At 36.0% G+C, this 19,297-nt stretch overlaps 1 protein-coding gene across 1 annotated transcript in view; it reads right to left on the bottom strand.

The window, feature by feature from the left end:
• ANTXR2 (ANTXR cell adhesion molecule 2) overlaps nucleotides 1–19,297 on the bottom strand; it is a 98,258-nt gene that overhangs the window by 64,055 nt on the left and 14,906 nt on the right. Inside the window, exons 4-7 of the mRNA XM_019627428.1 lie at nucleotides 14,253–14,334; nucleotides 13,668–13,775; nucleotides 13,461–13,529; nucleotides 12,139–12,219 (exon numbers count right to left, since the gene is read on the bottom strand). Of these exons, the coding sequence (XP_019482973.1) occupies nucleotides 12,139–12,219; nucleotides 13,461–13,529; nucleotides 13,668–13,775; nucleotides 14,253–14,334 (340 nt within the window). The remainder of the gene's footprint in view (nucleotides 1–12,138; nucleotides 12,220–13,460; nucleotides 13,530–13,667; nucleotides 13,776–14,252; nucleotides 14,335–19,297) is intronic.

The raw sequence follows: 19,297 nt of genomic DNA, 5'->3' as shown, positions 1-19,297 counted from the left end.
CAAACTATTGAAATCTATCTGCCTGTTTTGCCTGGACTCCCTTTATAATATCAAAAACAATCTAAAATCTAGCTTATTCCTTCTCTTCGAATGTGTGTCACTAACCTTTGACTATTATTTGTTGGAGATTTTAGAGTTTTGTTTTCAAAATTCCCAATACCACTGACTTTGAATAAATCAAAATTTTAGGTCATCCTATGAATTAGTAGTATGTAGGATACACACATGCATAGGGCCCTCTCTCTTTTTATTTTTTTCTCTATTGTCTTACTTTATTACTGCTTTCTATCTCAAAGTTATTTTATACAAATAAAACATTTATTAATACTTCTTATTTCTCAGCATCACCCAAAACCTAAAAGACAAGAGAAGCCATACTAGTACAACAGGCTAGCAGAGTTCCTAACTCTTGTTTGGGAACGCAGCAAGCACGTGGAAAACTAACATCAAACTGTGTTTAGAAAAATTAATTTGGTATTAGACCTTAGAACATATTTTTTTCATAAAAGTAATGACATCAGTGGCATTTAGTTTTCATAGTTCAAAAACTGTAGAACTTCCCTGAGTCCTGGGAACAGGATAGACATTTAGAACTAGGAGGCAGAAGTTTGGGGGTTTTTTATATTGCTTGGTTTCTTCTCTATTTTGTTCAGGATGTGAAGCTGACTTGAGAATAAGTTAGCCTTTGTCGCTCCCCAACCCCTGTCTCACAGGGACACTTCTTTATGAAACACAATCACTACCCAGGGTTTGCCCTACCTCTGAAAATAGTCCATTTCAATGCGACTATTCTCATTTCATGAACTCATTCATACCACATACCAATATGTGTATGGGAATATGTGAACTCATGATCCTTCAAAGAACCTAGAGAGGATTATATCTAGGGAACATCAAGAGGATTTTTTTAGCCATGGAAATTCAGGCAACTTGACCATTAGTAAAGCAAGAAATGCAAGCGGCATGCGGGAACATGTTTTCTAAAATGGGATGCCAACATCGGAAAATGATGCCTGCCCACATGTGTGTCCGAAGGAGGTCTGTTCTCTGTTTTTCTGTTTCTTAGTTTCTTTCCCGCCTACGTTTGTGAACCACAGGGTCTTTAAGCCTTTTTAACCTACAGTTGCACCCACAGGGCACAGGTTGGGTAGGAGACAAAGGTGTGAACTTCTAAGAGTCTAGACAGAGAAGCCGTTGGTATATACAAGACCATCTGCAAAACTTGTAATTACAAGCCAGTGAAAATTTATACTAGAAAAGATGTTAAAATACATGGAATTCTTTTTTTCTAATTAAAATTCATTGGGGTGACAATGGTTAGGAAAATTATATAGGTTTCAAGCATACAATTCTGTAATACATCATCTATATATCACATTGTGTGCTCACCACCCAGAGTCAGTTCTCCTTCCATCACCATATATTTGATCCCCTTTACCCTCATCTACTACCCCCTCCCCCCTTACCCTCTGGTAACTGGAATTCTAAATTCTAGTACTTTGTGTAAAAATTCAACCTTCCAACATGTTGTCCCAAACTGTGAATAAAATATGTAAAATGCTTTTAAATATTTAATCTCTATAACAACAGTCACTGTCCTCATCATCAAAACTTTGAGTCCTATTTAAAATGTATTTATCTTGAATGACTCTTTTAAAATGTGTAGTTAAAAGCCTACCATATATTAACATGAGAAAGTTAAAATCCAGGTATTTCCCATCGTCCAACTTGTTTGGGATACAATTTCAGGTGGAACAATGTCATTCACCTTTCCAAATTTTAATTACTTATTTTCTGTTGCTTCTAACTGGCTGTATACAATCTTGATACATTATTTGTACCATTCAGATAATCAGAAGACTTCAGTGAACACTGTAAACACTAATTTCACGGAATTTCTCTATTTGGCAAGGTGGGTGTATTTAGAATAAAAGCAGGCTATTTCTGCCTCCCTCTGTGTTAGTTTTTGGTTCGCAGTTAAGTCCAGATGCAGCCTGAGGAGACAGCTCTGACCGTACTGCCCCCTGACTCCCCAGAGATTACAGATGTTTGGCAGGAGATGAAAGTAGATCCCACTGTGTTGCCCCTTCTCTGAGGCCCAACTTGAATGTTGTATCAAAATGGTGTTTCACTCTAGACCCCAGGCATGTTCCACATTAATTTGGATTGAGTCTACATCTAGTGTCATGTGGTCACATTGCAGGATCTCACTGTGGGCCCAATTTGTATACTGGGTAACAAGTGGCAGACATGCACTCTGGAGCCAGAACTGGCAAGGTTTTGGGAGGCAGGGATGTACAGGAGCAGAGGACCACAGCTCAATCAGAGACACAAGTCTTGTAAGAACCCCACTGGTTACAAAGTGATTTCTTATCTTGTTTGTCTGTAGGGTTCCAATCAGATCTGTGTAACCACTGAATAGTAACTAGGTAAAGTGACAATATTTTTTTTTTTCAGGGAACCAGCTATAGCAGAAATACCAGATAGCATCAGAAGGTATGAGTTTTGGGAGAGCCTTAACTTGAATTGTTCTCTATTACAGACTTGAAAATACATATGAAAGCATATTTTGATTGAGAGCTTATAAGTTCCTGGACATATTTACATAATGGAAACATGTAATAACAAATACAAGACATGTAAAAAGTAGCAAAAGCCATATTATAGCCTGAAAATGCATACAATGGATATAGCTATGGATTTTTTCTTCTGGCATTTAAGATGAAATGGGATTCAGTAGTGGAGAATTGTAGTTAGGACATAACCAAGATGAAATTTAGCATGGAACTAGTTAAGATGAGATGAAGTCAAAATATTATTCAGGAAATTCCTAGTTACAAGAAAAAAAATTGATGGGGACTGATGTTAACCAGTGTTATTGATACCGTTTTGCAATATATACAAATACTGAATCATTATGTTGTATACCTGAAACTAACATAATTTTATATGTCAATTATACCTCAATCAAACTAATATATTATTTAAGACCTATGATGTCTTTGAAATTTATGTTCAATTTGGGAGAAATAGCTAGGCCTTATGAGTTGAAGATAAGCATCCAGCCATATATATATATATAATTTCCTACAACTAATATAAGCCAAGACAGATTTCCAAATCCATATTTTTTCCAATTTCTTAATGACAATAGGAAGGATACTCTAATGGCACATAGAATGGGGCTCATTCCAGAAGAAACTCAGTAAATACTTTTTTTGATTATTCGTCTCAGGTGTCCATAACATAATGATTAGACATTTACACCCTGCACAGTGATAACCCCAAGTCTACTACCCATCTGACACCATACATAGCTATTACAATACCACTGATCATATTCCCTATGCTGTACTTTACATCCCGTGACTACAAACATACATATATGTGTATAGACATATATATATATATATATATTTTTTTTTAATTATAGTTGACATTCAATATTATTTTATATTAGTTTTAGGTGTACAGTGCAGTGGTTAGGCAATTGGTAAATACTTTTTTAATGAATAATACCACATATTCAAAACAAATCTTAATATAAAAAGTATATAACACACAATAAATTATAAACAGCAGCTGCTCAATGAATGCTTACTGAATTGAAAAGTAAATGTAGAACTTTCTAATAAAAACCATGAGAATTTTGACTATAAGATAAATCAATGGGGTATGTAACACTGAATAGGTAAGCATATAAAAAAATATAAAGCTTAATAAGCAGCTACTTGAATTAATCAAGTCCCATCTTCAGTTAAACACAATGAAAGGAAAACTTATTTAGATTATTTGAATTTTGGTAATCATGGTAATGGCAGCCATAAGGCATTGAGTCAGATGCAAGAAAACTTTTTTAAAGAAAAAGAAACAAACAAAAAAAAACAAACATAAATTTAAAATATGCATCTTATTTGAAAAAAGGGCTAATTTAGACAGGATTTGTGAAAAGAGAAAAAGGATATTGACTCTCACTGAGTGGTTTCCTTCCTGATCTCATTTTTTAAGGTCAATTCTAAATAATAAGAATGTTCCCCTCAAAATAGGTTATCTCCCGACATTTAAATTCAATGATATCCTAACATCTCTAACATTTTTAAAACTTTATTAAAAATTCAAAATGTTCATCACAGCAATAATGTTCTAACACTGAATTTGGGTATATAATACTACCTACAACAGAACATTACAGACAATTTACAAGCACCCTAGGTGTGTTCTTAACAGATCTAAACTGCTAATTTCCATGACATATAGCATGTCAAGAAATATCAGTAAGGATAATAATAATGTCTCCAATGCAAGCACTGTTTTTCTGACTCATTGAGCAGCTTTAAGCACTATAGGAGCTCATCCCAAAAATGAAGGATTCCAAGTTTAAATCTCATAAGGAAAAATCACTGCACAGCATTAATTCTAAAGTTCCCAACAAAATGAAGCTTTAGTAACTAGCCACATGTGCATAAAATAAGCAGCTAAAACAGCTGGAAAGATGTTTCTCACAATCTTTTCTTGTTTGCCTTTTACCTTTCAATATACAGAGATGTAATTTTTACTTTCTCTCTAGCTACCAAACATCCTACCAAATATATTTTCCTCTAAGAGGTAATACTTCAATAAAAAACAATTGTAATTTGTAATCACATGTTTTAGTTGAGTTTGTTTTTAAAAAATGCTTGGAGCTTCAAAACACCAGTTGCTCAATTCAGCATGTTCTGCCCGACCCATTTCTAAATATGGATTCTCTCTTCCTTTGCAAGTATAAGCAAGTAGTATAAGCACAAGTGGCAAATTTCTAAACAAACTTTTACTCTGAGACATCTAGGGAGGAACATAAGTTATAATCATTGCCTTCCACTTCTCTCAGCTCCAAACCTAACAGATGTGTAGTTCTGAATATATTCTGTTGGTGAAAACGTGTCCATATCATAAATTGTGGAACAAAAAACCCAAATGACATTTAAGTTCCTCTACATCTCACAACTGCATTTTTTTTAACAAACCATATTAGCAGGTCTTCCTTTCTCATGACAACATAGTAATGTGCCAAAACTAAATTGTGATTTGAAACAAAAGCTTATCTGCCTCTTTTTTTTACCTTTTCTTTTCTTTTGGTTAGCAAAAACTCAGAATAATCATTTAGTGCTTTTTTAAAGGATAAATAGACTTTCCAAAAAAAGTGCACAGACACTATGGAACAGAGTAATAATAAATGCACTACGTGTTTCAGAACCTAAAGAAATTGAGTCCTGACATGCATTTCACTCTGATGTATATATTATTTCATATTAGTCCTATTTGCCCACTCTCATGTTTTATTAACTGAAACATGAAATAGATCTGACAGGCATTCAAAGTCTATATTTGGTCCATTTCATTTTTCAAAACTCCAGTGTCAAATAAAATATTTCCGTATGCAACAAGAATAGAAAAAAAAAAAGATTTATCAGTTTTTCTATTAATTTCACCAGCAAACACACATGCCTAAAAACTGAGCTCAGAAAATCATCCATTTTTATCACCCAATACCCATAAAAGTATCTTGAACATACCAGGTATTCAATAAATGCTTCTGAATAAATTAGGAATTACAATATTTGATGAAAAAATAAGATCTTACTGAGAAATCATTCACTCACCCATTATAATTTACACTGATAGCACATTTAGTCATAAATCTTAATCATTTTATCTTCCTTTTCATTGTCCTTCTACTCAATTGAATTTACTTTCAAGAACAGGTGAGCCTCTAAAAGTCATTTCCGTTTATAGCCCAACAGATTAATATTAAGAAATAGACATTTGGCACTAATTTTGGCTATGTAACCCAATGTCACAGTTTTGTTTTCTCATAAAATATCACAAAGCTGTAATGATTTATTCAAAGTGGATTTGATTTCCTTAAACTACAATCCCAACCAGATAATGAAAGAGAATAATGTCAGTATTAAGTAAAATTATGGTACAAATGCAAATATAGCACGAGACAATGGGTGTCAAGATAACATTATAAAATTTCAGCAAATGAAAAGAGTAAGCTAAGGCAGATTTTCTATTTGTATTTCTTAGTTCATTGGAATTTAGAAGGGAGTGCCTTATTAGAATATATGTCAAAAATATTTTAAATGTATTACGGAATCTATTACAGTGTTATTTAAATGCCTGACACGTATGCGCAATCATTCCCTTCCTATTTATGCTCCTGTACCTTCCCATTAAGTACTTGGGAACTCTGGCATTAGCTGCCATCACCTAGGATGCAGTGTTCTTAATTCTTTTGGATCAGGGTTATTTATAAAAACCAGCTTCACCACTGATTCATCTCTTCTGCTTAATACTTTCTGAGATACTCTATTTAAAAAAAAAAAAGTGGAAATAATTGCAAAGGGGAAAACATCCCATGGTCTTGATTTTAGGAAAAAAAAAAAAAAAGGAAGGGGGGGTTGGTTTCCACAGAGCATTTTGATCTTTATTCTTTCCATATTATTCACCAACCCTGGTTTTTACAAATTTTTGGTGTTTTCAAACACAGCACTGCATTACGAAACATTGAACCAGAAACCACGTGGTACTCACATGTCAGTCTGACCTATACTGGTGTGAATAAAATTTCATTTTCAAATAAAAGTCCTGCACTCACCTATCCAAGAAACCAAAACTCCTTGTGTTTGTGGGCCATGGTGGAAGAGAAAGAATAAGAGGAGGAACAGTGGCTGAAATTCTGAATTTTCTGACCTGAACATTTCACTGGGCCTCCATTGCCCTAAGGGACACTGCCCCTCCAGGATTTCTTCCTCTGCCCAATTCTCTCTCTCTCTCTCTCTCTCTCTCTCTCTCTCTCTCTCTCTCTCTCTCTCTCTCTCTCTCATCCTTCTACTTGTCCTCTAATACTCCACATCCCTCCGTACAAAACAGCTTTCGCTCTCACTGCTTCTAGTTATTCATGTTAGTCAGGGGCATAAACGCCCAAGTTACATGAGACCCCTTCTCTGTCCTTTTCATCATATATCCAGTGAGCTTTCAGGTTCTATTGACTTTTCAAAGCTTCTCAAATTCACCTTTCTATTTCCAGTTTCCCTGCCATCACAATAATAACAACTAATGGTTGCCAGCTAGTATTCTCAGAGCCTTCGGAGCCTGGCTTAGCAAAGCAGTTTTACACTAGAGGTTGAGCCCCACCCTGTCTCCAACAAGGTTCTGACCAGGGCAGAGAGTTCATTAGTCATTTCCCTTAAGGTTCTTGACCTACTTTTATCCCAAAAGACCTAGAATCCCAGTGCCTGAAATAAGCCCTGAGGAAATATGGTCCATTAGGGGTGCTGTTTCCCCCTTAACAACTAGATTTCTACTCTAAGTCACTAATTAGGACTACAGGTTCCCGCACAAGAATTGTGGCTCTTTTATGAATGCAGGATCCTGGAATTCTCCTAGCTTTTGTCTTGGGAATACTGAATCCCCTTTCCCAGTTGTTGACTGGGACCTAGTCCCACGGCCTGAGGATTTGGAACTACGGCGCAGACACATACTTAATGTTGGGTCACTACACCATCAGAAATCCTTGTTATGACCCACTTGCTAGATTTGATCCTCTCACATATCGATAACTCCACGCCCTTTTAGACCTAAGTCATTGGTCATTTAGAATACTGGCCATCTCTCTCAGCGGACTGCCCTACTGACGGGTTAATAACCCCATCCTACATAATCCTAGCTTCCTACCATTCCTAGCTTCCTACCAAATGTTTTAAGGCTCAGACCTTCTGAGTTAAATCATTCTTAATCATTATCTCATTTAATTCACAAAACCACCCAATGAAATGGATGCCATTATCCCCATTTGACTGATGAAGATTTTCAAACTCAGAGAGATTACAGTATAGGATGTACACAAGGTCGCATGGCTAGGTGGTGGCATTGCTGGAACTCACACTCAGGTCTTCCTGTTCCCAGCCTCATACTGTCTCCATTACTTAGGTCTCCTTATGTCTCTCAAAGGCTACTGCAAGAGATTTATAACACACCCTTCCATGTTCCAAATTATCCTATACATTACCATTAGAGTATTCTTCCTGAACATTCACTGCTATCATATAAATCTCATGCTCTGAATTAATAATATCCCATGGTTCCCTGATTCTTTATGAAATAAGTGCAATATCCCCTCCAAACATTTGAGGGTCTCCATAATTTGGATCCAGCCTACCTGTTAATGTTTATACCCCACATCCCTGCACAATCCAAGCCAAGCCACACTCCCTCCTGTGCCTCAGCAACTCAGCCCAGGCTGTTCCTAAAGTTCTGTGTTCCTTGTTTCTAATTAAATCTACTCCAATTATGGGAGTGCAGTTCAAATCCCACCACAAAAAGCCTATCATGACTTCACATAACCAAACTTATCCCATCCTTCTGTCAACTTTACTCGAACCAAATTGGCATTTTAACACAAATTGCATTATAGGATTCCTTCTTATCACATGGGGTGACTCACTGAAATTTCCCTCCTCCAAACCCCACACTTTATAATTCCTACAGGAGACCATCATATTCCAAATCTCAAATTACCATTATTTTCAAGCCCCTTTTACAGCAGAGAATTTGTCTTATTTAAGTGTGTGTCCCCTCTTCCAAGCCTAACAGAAACCTGAGGCATAGTAAGAGCTCAATAAATGAGTAAATAAAAAATTCGATAATGGTAAAAGAAGGATGAAAAAGAGGGAAAGCTTTTCACCAGTACCTACCTGAGATAATAATAAATTTTAAACTTTCATATGTATTAATGAAGATTGGAGATTAAACCAATATTCCAAAAACAAGGTTTGTCTGGATAGAAATCTAAAAATTTTGAAACAATATATATGTCTCCAAATTGAAATGGAGCATTAAAATGATTTTCTAAATCAAATAAATTTTACAAAAGGTATGAAATTGTTAACAAGCAAAATATTCATTACAAAGGCCCTTTCAGTCCCTTGCTTTTGAAGTTATAAAAGACAGAACTACTACAGTGTTTCTTTTTGAATGTAATTGCAACAAAGACAGGCTCCGAAATGTAAATGCCTATCCTTGCTGATTAAGAAGTTGATTCTAAACAAACAATTGAAACTGGGGGTCCTTATGACTTTGATTAAATTTAGTTTTAAATCCTAGCCCTAGAATTCATATCTCTCTATATGTACCCCTCAGACACCTGGCCTTTTCCCAGTTAATCAGCAACCCCCGAGGCAGCAGAAGACAGTAGCCCAGACCTGACTAATGGTCTCAGGGTCTGTCTGAACCTCTGCAGGCTCAAGATAACATCTTGACCTAAGTTATGTTTCAGCTCCTAAGCCCTAAAGTGGAACAACCCCCTGGCTATTTTCCCTTGAGGTGGGACAGACAGACCTCAGAACTGTCCTCAAGACCTGAAGAAATGATTCATTACCCTTACGTCACCTCCATCCAGTCGGCTCCCAACATAGCCCCAAACCCCATAACCCACAGTGTCTTATGATTTTGCCCTATGGAATCTGCATCCTGCACACCATGGGGGAGTTCAGGATTTTGAGCATTAGCTTCCCATTCTCCTGGGTGGCGCCATTCATAATAAAATAGCCAATATTTCTCCACTGCAATCCTTGGTGTTTAGTGTTTGGCTCTGCTAGGGCCGGTGGATGAACTCTTTCTGTTCGATAACACTATGTCTTTACAAACTGTGGTATCTTATACAGTTAGGGGACCAGATCATCTAGGTTACTAAATTTTGGTGAGCAGGGGAGGAAGGACAAAGAAAACAAGAAAACCATGCTATCATTTTTTCTTAATTATAGAATAACCTCAAATAAATGTATGTACTTTTAATTTCTAAGGCCAGACATATTTAAATAACTTCTAGCACAAAAAAAAAAATTATCTACCAATTTAGCAAATATTCTTGCCTTCATGATACCAAACATCTGAAAGATTTAAATTTTCTAATGTCTTCCATTTGCTTAGCTTTGTGTAAATACATTACAGGTATAATTTTATCCATTAGTTTGATAAATCATAAAAAATAGAAGGATATTATCTTATCTCTGACCTTACTCTGAAATAGATACACTATATTTGTTTTAAATACCAAACATAATTTTTAAACACAAGATGGTACTTTGTAAATATAAAGTGCAATTCAAATTTGAGGCAGAATTATAGCTTCTCTATATTGAGTGGAGCAATTTCTGCCTTGTGGAGAGATAAAGTGCATGAAGCACCTTAAATTTCTACAAAATGGGCAAAAACCCAGACCATCATCATGTCGATAAAAATCTCAGCCATTAGTGGGATCACTTTGATTGTAAAGGCTCCGTTTTGTCTACCTGCCAACTTGGCCATGTTACTGCCAGGGTTTCCCCAGAGGCTGGCTTCCCTGGGGATAACTTACTCCTCTTTTTGTGACAAAATAGCTGAAGTTTAACTATATTGATATGAGAGCTATAATCATCAGCCCCTACTTGATGAAACTCAAGAGGCTTTCTTAGCAATTTATAGCTAAAATAACAAATCTATCTAGTATCATGCTAAACCTTTTAACATAACTTACTCAAGCTAAAGTCCATCAAGAACTTCAGGTAAGAAAGGCTGTAGTTAGAAATTCCATTCTAAAGTTTCCCTAATACAATTTTTAAAAAATAAAATTTAACAAATAAATATAATAAAGCAACAACAACAACTTTATCTCCTCTGATAGTCAACTACTAATTTCTTGAAGGAGAAATCTGTAGTCATAACCCATAAAAGGTGCATTTGAAAAGGCCATTAGTTACCTGGAGAATATTGAATTAAACCTTTTATATATAGAAAATAAAATTCCAAAGGTAATATCCCAGAGGACTTTTCCCCTTCCCAATATAATTATAAAAATAACTATAAATTTCCAAGCATAATAAAGTTCTATTGAAAATACAATCCACTGATTTACTTATTTATAGGGTCAAATGATCTTCCCTTTTGTACTGTCCATCTGTTCTCCTATATTTGAAAACAAATCACAGTTGTAGAGTATTTATCTTGAATCTAGCTATAAAAATATTTATTATTTTTACATTGCACTTTTTCCTAAAAACTGAACACAATAATATATGTAAACTCCTAAAATATTTAAATCCCTGTTCTATTCTACATTTACATTTGGCCTGTCCACCAGAAGTACAGATAATGTGATAGGACCAAATCGTATGTTTTCTCTGAAAAGCTCTATTAATTAGAAAAGAGAAATAGCCTACATGACAGTAAAACCAAATTTAATAAATGTCACTCTGTGTTTCTGAAAAACATGATCTTTAAAGAGAAATTTTAAATGCCAAAACCAAATGTCAGAAGAAACTGAGATTCCCTGCCCCCCCCTTCAATAAATACCTAAAGATTAAAGGAAAAGCTTTGGCTTAGAGAATATATATTATTCACTTCATTTTAGGATGATGTTTACCAAAATATCATAAATACTTAATAGCAACTGTTCCTAGTGCTTCTAGCAAAAGGCAATAAAATGAAACATAAACCTCAGCTGTGAAAGCCCGGGAGTTTTGCTTTGCATTTCATCACTCCACTTCCCCATACCCTCTTCAGGATAGCCCAGATTCTAATGATCAGCAGAGACAGCTCAACTGAATTCAAAACAGAGATATTATGAGCTCCACTGAAACTATTAATCATTAAAATGGAAAGAACAACAACAGCAGTCAAATGCTCAGCCACTGGTTCAAGTTGCCTGACTGAGAGCTAGGAAATACCAACCTGGGAAGAGGGAGTAATCACACATTCCAATCCAAATTTTTATTTTACATTTATTCTATAAAGCCTATAAAACTCTCAAGGTATCAAGACGGTGAGGGATTCCACGCGCACAAAGTGGAAGTCTCTAACACTGTTGATGAAAATCTTAAACTTGAAACCACAAACCCAGTCTCACAGAGCTCAGTCTGAAAGACTTAATACCAAGCCTCACTTACAAACAAAATCCAGATCTTGAGAATTACACTGTGTTCATAATACCAAACAAACTTCCTTCTTAATCTCTTTCTTCAAGATAATGACCACCTGAACTGGATATCAAGGTTACTTGTTACAGTTTAAAATATATCTAAAATTATGAGGCTTTCCTGTTCCCAGGGAAATACTTACAGAATTAATTATTCCTTTAAGAGCTTGAAATCCACCTTTGACAGGGAAAACTTGTTCCTTGGAATCAGCAATTCTTTCGAGCTTTAGGAAAAGGAGGAAAATTTAATTAAGGGTTGGTTGAGACATATAACACTTTATAAACTTCATTAAGTTTCAATTATGTCCTTCTGAAAAAAATTACACTACAGGATTAATTCACTAGTGTAGCCTGTCAGGAATCGAAGGTGATGGTACTGATGTTACTCTAAATGTATCACAATGAAATGAACTGAGATTAGCCATAGCCCATTTACACTGGCCTCAAGTTTCCATTTAAAAACAGTGCAGCGCTCTATGAGCTGTATGTAAATGTCATGAGACACAGGAGTCTCAGTCATGTTCAACCAAAAATGTAAATGTAAAATCACTTTGTGAGTGGAAAAAAAATGTTTTTAATACATAAAGCCTTAAAACTTCATGAAAAATATTATTTTTTATAAAGAAAATTATTAAAGATATCTCAGGGCCAGCTGAGTGGTGCATTGGTTAAGAGCTGGCTTGGGACGCCAGAGGACCCCAGTTCGGATCTCACGTATGAGGGCCAGTAACACTGCCCTCCACAGCTAAGATGCTGAACGACAGCTCAACCTGGAGCTGGGCTGCCGGGAGTCACCTGCGACGGTGTAGGCTGCAGCCCCTGCTGCAGTGGGTTGCCATGGGCTACCGTGTGTAGCCAGCAGCCAGCGTGAGCGGCCAGCAGCCACAGTAAGCGGCCGTCCAGAAGCTGGCGACTGATCTACCTCCCCTGGGAAGAGCGCAATGATGGTGCCAACTTGGGCCAGTGAAGCAACATCCTCCACAACTAGACTGAAGAACAAAAAGACAGCAACTTGTCTGTTCCCCTTCCTGCAATTCCCCGGGCTGTTCCCATCCCCCAATTCTCCAATTTAAAAAAAAAAAAAAAAGATATCTCATAAGCAAAATTCCCAAATCTCTATAACCCTAAGGGTCCAGTTTTTACATCAAACTCAAACTTCTAAATAAGACTGTCATAATACTCCTGTCAGTTAAGTTAAAGAACAAGAGTACTCATGTTATTTGAGTTATATGAGTTCCTCCAAACCAAATGAATGTTCAAGGAATTTAGAGTTTTGCTTTCACTGATGAAACCTAACAAAATCAGACATTAGTAATCAAGACATACAAGACATACGGCCATTTTTATGGAAAATCTTTAACAACTGGTTAGTGTCATAATAAGTCATCAGTGAAAATAATTTGATAAACTACCCTTAAGATAATTATGTGATTTAGATGAAAGTTTTCAGATCATGTGTACTCACCTGAGCTTGTTCAAAGTCAAGGACACCAACACAATAAACTCTAGCTCCAAAGGACCTGGATAGTTTTGCCTATGGAGAGAGAGAGAGAGAGAGAGAGAGAGAGAGAGAGAGAGAGAGAGGTGAATTATTCAAACACCAGGCTATACATGCAGAGACACACAGCAAAGTACAGTAGGGTGTAAAGAACAGTTTCAGTTCAATACTCACCTCTTTCTCTGCATATGATGGCACCAAACCGTCCAACTTACCATCTGTCAGAGCAATAATGATACTGGAGGTTTTTAAGCCTCCTGCTTTCTGGATTTGTTCATTTGCCTGAAAATGAAGAATAATTATTTAACTCACAATTTAATCTTAACTTTTCACCAGCATTTTCCATCAAGATGAATTTGTGAGTCTGACAAAATCAAAATATTATGGACTGGCTTTGAAAACACACTATTTATGGTAACTATTTATTTGACATATGCATATATGTACATTATAGAGTAACTCAGTAGTTACTACTGAGTGTGAATGACATAGATTTTTAGCTTTGGTTGATTAGTCTGAATACAACCACAGAAAAAATGGAATATTCCTTAAAAGGGAAAACGCATCTAAACTTTTCTTGTTACCATGATAAATAACATTTTCTATCAGTCTCACCCCTAAAACAACTAAAAGCCTAAAAATAATTTTCTAAGATAAACATGTAATGGGATCTTTGACTTTTACTAGAGAGTTATAATTTATTTCATTACAGAATAAGAAAACATTCACTCCCATACTCATAAATGTAAAACAACTTACTAGCTTTAGTCCTTCATGAATGTATGTCTCTCCTGTTGGTTGAACACGTTTCAATTCCTCCAAGCCTTTGGTGATTTTGCCTCTGAAAATAATGTATTATAATATTAAACTAAAGAAAAATGAGCAAAGATCACAATAATAATTTCTCAAAAAATGTGGCAACATTGCAACTAAGGTTTCTTCAGTAAGAAAAGGAAAAAACATGCATTTTGAGAGCAGATAGCTCTTCATACTTTTTGTCATTTTAATGAGTATTTAACGATATCTGTATTTTAACTACAAAAATAAAAATGCTAACAATGTAAAATGTCTTGAAAATCTAAGCATATTTTAGGCATTTTCAGCTGAGAACAGATACCTTCAATCATATTTGTTTTACTAAATGCTAAGGAGTAAAAAGAACAAGGATTCAGTAGGTCAGCTTAACTGAGAAAGTATTTCTGAATACTTTCAGCCCCAACTCCCTATGAACTGGAAATTTACTGTTATCTACAAATTCCTAAATCATGTTACTTAACCCTTACTTATGGAGATTAACATTTTCCACTTTGTCTCCCAGTCACAAGTCTCATGATGTAGGCAATTTTGTAGCACCTTCTCATCCACCCACACACCAGCTCATTCTCTTGAATATTATGGATACTTGACACATATTTGACGAACAAAGAAAAGAATTAGTAGATGGATGGATGATAATGGATTATTGAGAGAGGACAAATTAAAAAGAGGAAAAACTGGGCCAGCCGAGTGGCATGTTGGTTAAGAGTTGGCTTGGGAGCTCGAGCACTGAGCAGCAGGGCCGCCAGTTCGGATCCCACATGGGCCAGTGACACTTTGCCTTCTACAGCTAAGATGTTGAACAACAGCTCGACCTGGAGCTGGGCTGCTGTGAGTCGCTGGGGACGGCGTAGGCTGCAGTGGGGCTGGCCGGCAGTGGGTGTGAGCTTTTGTGAGCTGCCGTGAGCTGCAGTGAGCTGCAGTCCAATTGCCAGTGAGCGACTGCCTCACCCAGGAAGAGCGCAATGATGATACCAACATGGGCCAGTGAAGCGACATCCTCCACAACTAGACTGAAGAAAAAAAGGACAGCAACTTGTCTGTTCCCCTCCCCCAATTCCCCAAGGAAATCTTTAAAAAAAAAAGGATAAACCATAGAGTAATGTTTTTCATCATGGCTAATTAGTTGTCCCAATGAAGTATGTCTAAACAAAATATGACTATAATATTAAGAGCTATCTTGTGTATATGAGTAAGAGAAGACCCATTTTCCAGGTGGTTTTAGTACAGGTTTAAAGAGCCTTTTAAAAAGAAAAAAAAAAAAACAAGAATTTTAAGAGGTTAAAAACAATAATATTGCAAAAACAATCCAGAATAAACTTAAAACTTCTTTTTAAAATTTTAAATTTAAAAGATCAGAAAATCTGAATATATTAATTTCAGAATTTTAGTTTTTAAATAGAAGCAAAGAAAATACCTTTCTAAATAAAAGTCTTGACACATGAAACTAAAGTAATATGCTTTAAATAAAACACAAAGAACACACTACTGAGGATGATAAATGATAGTTGAAAGAACTGAAATTCAAGTTTACACAGATTATAAAAAGTGTATTATCTTAACATCAAGGAACTTACTGGGTCATACACAAAATTGTGTGTGTGTGTATATATATATATATATATATATATATATATATTTCATATACTATTAAAACACATGTCAAAAATAATTGAAAATTAATAATTATTATCATTTGGGTCATGCTGCAATCTTGTATTTCAAATACTTGCAATAAAATAAGTCATTCACCAGAGCCTCAATCATATTTTTAAAGTAACTTATTGGTTATATTTTAATATTGTAATGAAAATTATTATCAGCTGGGTTTTCCACTTCAAGAAGTTTCCAGAAAACACAAGACAACTTTCAAAACATGATCTTAATCTTCCTCCTTCCTGATTCAGTCATCTACTAACCCATGATGGCTGTCTCTTTCAATATTTGACTTAAAATCTACCTGCTCTGAACCTATTTCTAACTTCATTATATTCTCTTTTCCATGTTGCCCCAAACATATGCATGTTCAATTTTCACTGCAATGAATAATTTTGTCTCTTAAAAACATTCTACTTTAAAATAATTTAACTAATTTAATTTAATATTTTCACTTCTCAATTAGACTGGAAGTTTACAGTGGTCTATCCCCATGTCTATCATGTATAATATAATGTACCCCCCTACTTATTACTTATTATAATGCCTTTTACAAACTAAGTGCTCAATAAATTTTTCAATCTCTTACAGGAAAATTCATAATTCCACAGATGATAGAGTAAATTACATCATCTATAAATGTGTTCTATCTAAATATTTATGCTTAGTATCTACAGAAACAACTTGAAAGTGATTCTGTCTGAATACAGACAAAAACCAAATATTTGGTGCTTTCCAGAAATGAGTGGCAGCGTGTCCTCAAGCATGAATGTTTGCTGCCAAAAAGAAAGTGAAAAAGACAACTGAAATTCAAGTTTTCACAAACAGCTTTTGTATGGCAAAAATCACCTTCTCCATTAAGTTCAGATTCAGCTCGCCCTTACTTCTGAGGACCAGGCAACGCCAGTAGAACACTAAGCTAAAAAAAACTTGCCAAATGTGCAATTCGGAGAATTTGGGAAAGTAGGTCTCTGCTAGCTTTTTTCACTGGAAGCAGAACACCTCTTGCTCTTTTAGCCATACTAACACCTGTCACCGTACTACTCGTGTCTAAGTTGCACTAAATCCCACCATTACTTTTGCAGCTGAGTAGTCATAGGAGTACAGGTGTTCCCGGCCCACAGACAATAACATTAACACGAAGTCCTTCCTGGTCCTGTCTCCTTCCGGTGCAACTACATAGTCCATCAGTCTCTCCCCTCCATCAGTGAATGTCACCAAGGAAAATGAAAACCCAAAACAGAACAGAGCACATCTCAGGCTTGCAAGGATCCCAAGCAACTAAACATAAGTTCTAAATGTCTCTATTCGTAAACAGTTGCCTTGGGAAAAACAAAGCCATGTATGAGGTTAAAAACAGAATTCATTCATCCCTACTGTGACTTAAATCTCTACAAGAAAGCAACGGGGTGGGGGAGGGGGATCATAAAACTAAACGAAGAAAAACAATGGATATGTTATAAAGATCAGCTCAAGTCCAACACCTCCTTAGAAGAGCAACCTCACTGAGCTGGGCTCTCACGCTATCTTTCTGACTACCAGGAATAGCAATACTGAAACTACTCGTTATTTATTATGAAGCTGTTGTCAAGGATGCTGCTGTTCTGACAGTGTCCCCTGCGAGGTCTCACAGCGGAAGTTTCTTATCATCCTCTGAGTAATCACTATATATTTCCTCCTTTCTGTTAACTAGAACTATTAAACCGTTTCTTCCCCAATCAGGAAAACCACAGTAAATGTCTTTCAAATTCACAAAATTTTGCTAAGTTGCTATAGTTATCATACTGCTACATCCTCTTTTGCAAGATCTTTAGTTTTATTTTTATATGTTATTAAATTTCTGAAATATTATGTTCTGTGCAGCTTCACGTGCTTTTTGGAAAGAGGAAGAATTTAAAACAAAATAGTATATCAAACCTCTGATTTTTTTGTTGTTGTTTTGTTGAGAAATCAGGGAACCAAACTCTATAATCAACTCTTTCCTATTTACTTTATAATTATATTGATTGAAACATACTGACTCATTTTTTTAATCTATAAAATTAACTCTTACATCTCTGCTAGTATCTCTCAAATTTCTCGGCTGAGTAGGGAAAGGAAGAGACAAAAGGGAAGGGAAAGAATAAGAGGACAGGGAAAGGAAGGGGAGGGAAAGGAAAGGAGAGGGAGAGAAAGAGAGAGGGAGAGGAGGGGAGGGGAGGAGAGGGGAGATAGCAGCTACAACTACCACACACTGTGACACATCAATGGCTTTTCTCCATCCACATAACACTTTGGATTGTGGAAGGTATTCATGATGTCATAACTAAAATAAAGATATATTTTTATAAAGAGCATCATAGTAAAAGGGTTGGCAGAAAATTCTGACTTTCCCAACTAGCACAATTAAGGCACAATTTTTATTTAAGTACCTTTTACTTGGGACTAAGGATGTATATTTATACAACATATCCGTATAGTACTTGAACTTTTCAATGCACACCATCTTACCAGATTTCAAAGCTCTTTCCAGATTTCAATATATCAATCTATATACATCTATTGCACACCCACCACATGTGAGCACTGTGACTCTGTAGGGTGATATGCGAATGGCTCACACATAGCCCAGGGCTGCTCTCACACACACATCTCCACAGATGCCGTGTAGTTCTCTACCCTGGCTGTACACCGGAATCACCCAAAGGGTTTTTTTTTTTAATTTCTTCTGGGCTCAAATTTAGGAAATTCTAATTTGCTTGGTTTGTGATGACGTCAGGGTATTTTTTGGGGGAAACTCCCCAGAGTATTCTAACATGCAGCCCAAATTAAGAACCTCTGATCTAATCTAATTTAAAAATCTTTCCATGTTGTTGGAATTGTTCTTTTCCTTACCCATTTTGCCAGTTAGTCCTTCCATTGAAGGGGTTTGGGGAGTGACTGAGATAATCTTTTAAACTGCAAATGAAAAATACAGCTTCTGGGATGGTACAGCTTATAGCCAGAGAACACAGATGAATTCTAAGCCCTACCTTGTTTCCTCATCTGTAAAAGAGGGATGAAAATATCTACCCAATGGGTCCACTGCAAGGATTAAATGGCACACAATAAGCACTGAGTAAGTTGTAGCGACTGTTGCTCTTATTTGTTGCTATCAGTCATTTCCCTGTTAGAAGGATTTTGTTCACTCAGTTTACTTTCTTCTTGATTCCAAGGAGACCTCACTTAGCTACTGAAGGTTGAAATTTTTTGACATAGAGACCAGAAAGGAGGGAGACAGAAAGAAAAGAGAGGAAAGAAGAGTGTTATATTGAAGCGTTGGTGAGGAGAACGTCCTGGAAAAGGGCCATATG

The sequence above is a fragment of the Hipposideros armiger genome, unplaced genomic scaffold (genome assembly GCF_001890085.2).
Source record: "Hipposideros armiger isolate ML-2016 unplaced genomic scaffold, ASM189008v1 scaffold_730, whole genome shotgun sequence".
Lineage (NCBI taxonomy): Eukaryota > Metazoa > Chordata > Mammalia > Chiroptera > Hipposideridae > Hipposideros > Hipposideros armiger.
This window is presented reverse-complemented; position numbering and strand designations above follow the sequence as displayed.